Source organism: Lactuca serriola, chromosome 9, assembly GCF_051521515.1.
Source record: "Lactuca serriola cultivar US96UC23 chromosome 9, Lser_US96UC23_V15, whole genome shotgun sequence".
In the NCBI taxonomy this organism is placed as follows: domain Eukaryota; kingdom Viridiplantae; phylum Streptophyta; class Magnoliopsida; order Asterales; family Asteraceae; genus Lactuca; species Lactuca serriola.
Window position 1 is genome coordinate 147,567,069 of NC_136416.1, and position 3,686 is coordinate 147,570,754.

Sequence of the window (3,686 nt, forward strand, 5' to 3'; positions counted from 1 at the left end):
GCTTGCTATGTCTATTCCAATTAATAATGTCTCGGTTGCGGATCATCCTACATTTCTCAATAATCCATTGTATCTTGGTTCTCAACAATCCATTCTTACAATCATCTTGTTTAATCCGCTAAGCTTCTTTTGACTAAAGAAAAACTTTCTTGTTTCCCTTTTTTATAGGTAATGAAGTTGGAGAAGGGCCACATATTAACATCGAAATACAAATTTATCAATTGAAGTTATTGTTTTAATTTTTTATTTACAATTCTAAACTGAACAATGTCTCTCGTGAACTTGTTTCTAAAAAAACATTAACCTAATGTTTTGTTATAATGTTTTCAAACTTATAGGGGTACGTGCTTGGTAATCCTCTAATAGACACAAGTTGTGACAATAATTCAAGAATACCATTGCTCATCGAAATATGTGGTGGTGATGTGTGTTCAGAAAAGAAGAGAGAGAAATGGGTAGAGAAAACGAACCTCGTTGGAGATACTACGTCATAATCGGAGGTAACTATCGGCAATGGAGATAGCAGTCGACAACCGACAGTGGCAGTCGGCTTTGGAGGTTATATTGGCGGTGGAGAGCAGTGACATCACCGGTGATGTTGCAACTCGTCGCCGGAGAGACGCAATTGGAGATGGTTATAGAATATATGTCGTTTGGGAAAGGGAAGTGGAACAAAAGGGGCAACCATTTAGCGGCGACAAAGAAGCTATTAGCGGCGACATTCCTAGGGAACTCAACGCACCCTTTCTGGATATTATCGACTGTTGGATCGGGTGAGATTCGTAGGGCCAAGATTTCGTCCCATGTGAGTCAACGAATCGATACCAATAACGACGACATATCGCCGCTAAAGGCGTTGTCACTATTGCTTTCCGCAGGAAAAAACCCTATCCGTTGGATCATGTTTCGAACCAAGGGAAGGGCCAGGATTGAAAGTGGTGTGTCTCCGACGGATCTCCGGGGCACACATTAAGCAACGACGCTATTAGTGACGACATTGGTGTTTTCGTTGTGACACCAAATGTGCCTTGCCTGGTGTCGTTGCTAAAGGTTTTGTCGTCGCAAAAAGCAACCACCCTAATACTCCCCATTCTTGTTGTGGCTAATATGATAGAGAACAAAAATATTGTTGATATTTAATTTGGTCTTTTAACTATCATAATATACAAAAGATAAAAGTGAAATAGATATGTATTTTAATTAAATAAGTACAATATGATCTATTTATAAAATTTTAGAAGATTTATTGAAAGCTTATTGCAAATCACAACGTAACATGTTCATGGATTTTTAAAGTGGTTAATCAATATAGATGCTTGCAGTTTATTAATATTCAATTACTTATAGAACATCTATAGCATATATGCGACTAACAGCAGAAATTCCTTAGTACTGTAAATTCTATATTAGCGATATAACGTGCAAGTAAACAATGGAACCACATTATTTTCTGATTTCTTTTTATAAAACATATTACAATAATAATACGCACGTAAAAAGTGGTGAAACACATACTATTACTGTAGAAACACAATATATTAACACATACACGAAACAAAATTGACCCTCATAGATTCTCACTTAGATTTGCCATTGATCAATTAAATGCACTGCAAACCCTACGAATTTCTCCTTGAGTTCCAGTTTTCACCTCAATATTACCCATCCTCACCATTGATCTCGCAAACTCAACATTGAAGGTCAATCCTACTAGTCCACTAACTCCAAGAAACCGTTGTGCAATTGTTCGTGTTGTAGGGTTTCCCCACAGCAGTTGATCAGATTCAAGTACTCCTCGCCCGCTCCTCAAGTTTGCAAAGTATGAAGTGTCAAATCTATTTTCACTACCAGTATCAAGAGCCACACGCCTTCTACTATCCCCTCCGTTGGGGCACAGATTTCTGAGCGTGGTAAGGAATGCAGGGTCAATAGACGGGTCGGGACCATTGGTGTTGTTGAAGTTGTATAGCCTGTAGCTGAACACTAAACACGCTCCTGTTCCAAGTGTATGTGCTCCTGCAAAATCAACAAAACCCAGAAACACATCAGTTTATTAATTTCTTTCTTAGCAATGATTGAACTCTTGTTTTTGGTTAACTTACCAGAAAGGGTAACAAGATCTTGGGTGTTAAGACCTTTCTCAGCAAACTTCCTGATTTGGACATCAACGGAGTCATTGAAAGCTGGCAGATTTGTAGTATCTGCTTCACGTGACACCAATCCATCCCTCCGACCAGTTGGTACTTGCCAACGCGCAATTCCCCCAGCCTATATAGACAACAATAATTGAAAATATATAAATATTATTACATAGTTTTAACACTGCTTTTTACCATTTCTACTGGCGCATTCAAAATGCCTAAGTTAATATAAACATTGAGGTATTAATAAATTACCAGGAGCACAGAATCACGGGCAGCGATAGCAAGAATATCAGCACAGGAAACCACTCCAGGACATTCGATTTCAAGCTGGGTCTTGGCAGCATCGATTATCTCGTAGCCTCTCAGTAGAGTATTGGGCCCAGCAGTTCTCTCACTACCAGTACCACTAATTAGGATAGAGGCGTCACAGCCATTAACAAAGCAATCGTGAAAAAACATTCTAACCAAACCGGGTGGGACTCCTGGGTTGGCCCGATTAGCTGCATCCACAGCAGCCTGCACGATGGCTTCAACTCTTGGGCATGAGGTCTGATAGAAACCTACTCGGGTTTGGCCAAGTGCCAAGGTGATCAAGGAGGCAAACAAAACAAGAAAGAAAAGGGTTCCTTTGTTACGTGAAAACACCTCCATTACTAGTTAGAAACACTTCTGTTTTCGATCTTTTAATTGAAGTATTGGATTAAGTTGGTATATGACAACCGGAGGAAGGAGGTGTTTTATAGTGAGTGGAGGTAAACGAGTGTGGCGAAATTCAAACATTATGGAGGTAATGAAAGTAAACAAAGTCGGCCATTTGAGATGTAAACGAAGGGAAAGAGTCGAAGCTTCCTCGTAATTTAATGGATCCGATTCACATACATAAACATGCAAATCCCACGTTAAACACATATTTTTTTTAGAGTTTTACTATATTAATTTTTAAGTTAATTGCTTAATATTTTGATACCATATTAATCAACAATATTTCGTCAATTTGATTGCTGAGAGTGCGACCCAATAGCACCATATTTAGCATGAAAGAAAATGATTAATTTATACGCTAAAGTCATGATTTTAAAAAACGTTATTCGTTACTTTGACGTTAATGTCAAGTTTCAAATTTTTAACAGTCACGTAATTTGTAAAACGTGATTTTAGAAAGAATTTTTTTTATATAATTAATATTTTTTTATGTATTTTCTTCTATTTTCCGTTTTTAAATACATATATTAATTAAGATTGCATTTTGTTAAAACTTGACGTTAAGGACAAACCTTGGAACATTGATTTACCATGACAAAGCCATGACGAGTTTTTTTGGCTCCTCCAAATTAAAAGTTAGATAATTGAAAACTAAAACAAAAATACAAGATGGAGAGAAAGGATGTGGCCCATCCTCAAAGGAAAATGAAATAAAAATAGAAACAAAAACGCTAAAGGGATAAAAAAAATGAAATTGACTTATAAGTGTAATATAGGGTTCTCAACAAGTAAACACTCGATCATCATGCCTAAGGATATCCTCCATTATAATCAAATGTT

General features: G+C 37.2%; 1 protein-coding gene across 1 annotated transcript; it reads right to left on the reverse strand.

Annotated features, from left to right (window-relative positions):
- Positions 1-1,426: 1,426 nt before the first annotated feature.
- LOC145074273 (peroxidase N1-like) lies at positions 1,427-2,945 on the reverse strand. Its single transcript, XM_079020680.1, has 3 exons — positions 2,397-2,945; positions 2,103-2,268; positions 1,427-2,016 (listed from the first exon to the last, which is right to left on the reverse strand). The coding sequence occupies exons 1-3, from the start codon at positions 2,793-2,795 to the stop codon at positions 1,598-1,600; spliced, it is 984 nt and encodes a 327-aa protein (XP_078876806.1). The 5' UTR covers positions 2,796-2,945; the 3' UTR covers positions 1,427-1,597.
- Positions 2,946-3,686: the final 741 nt, after the last annotated feature.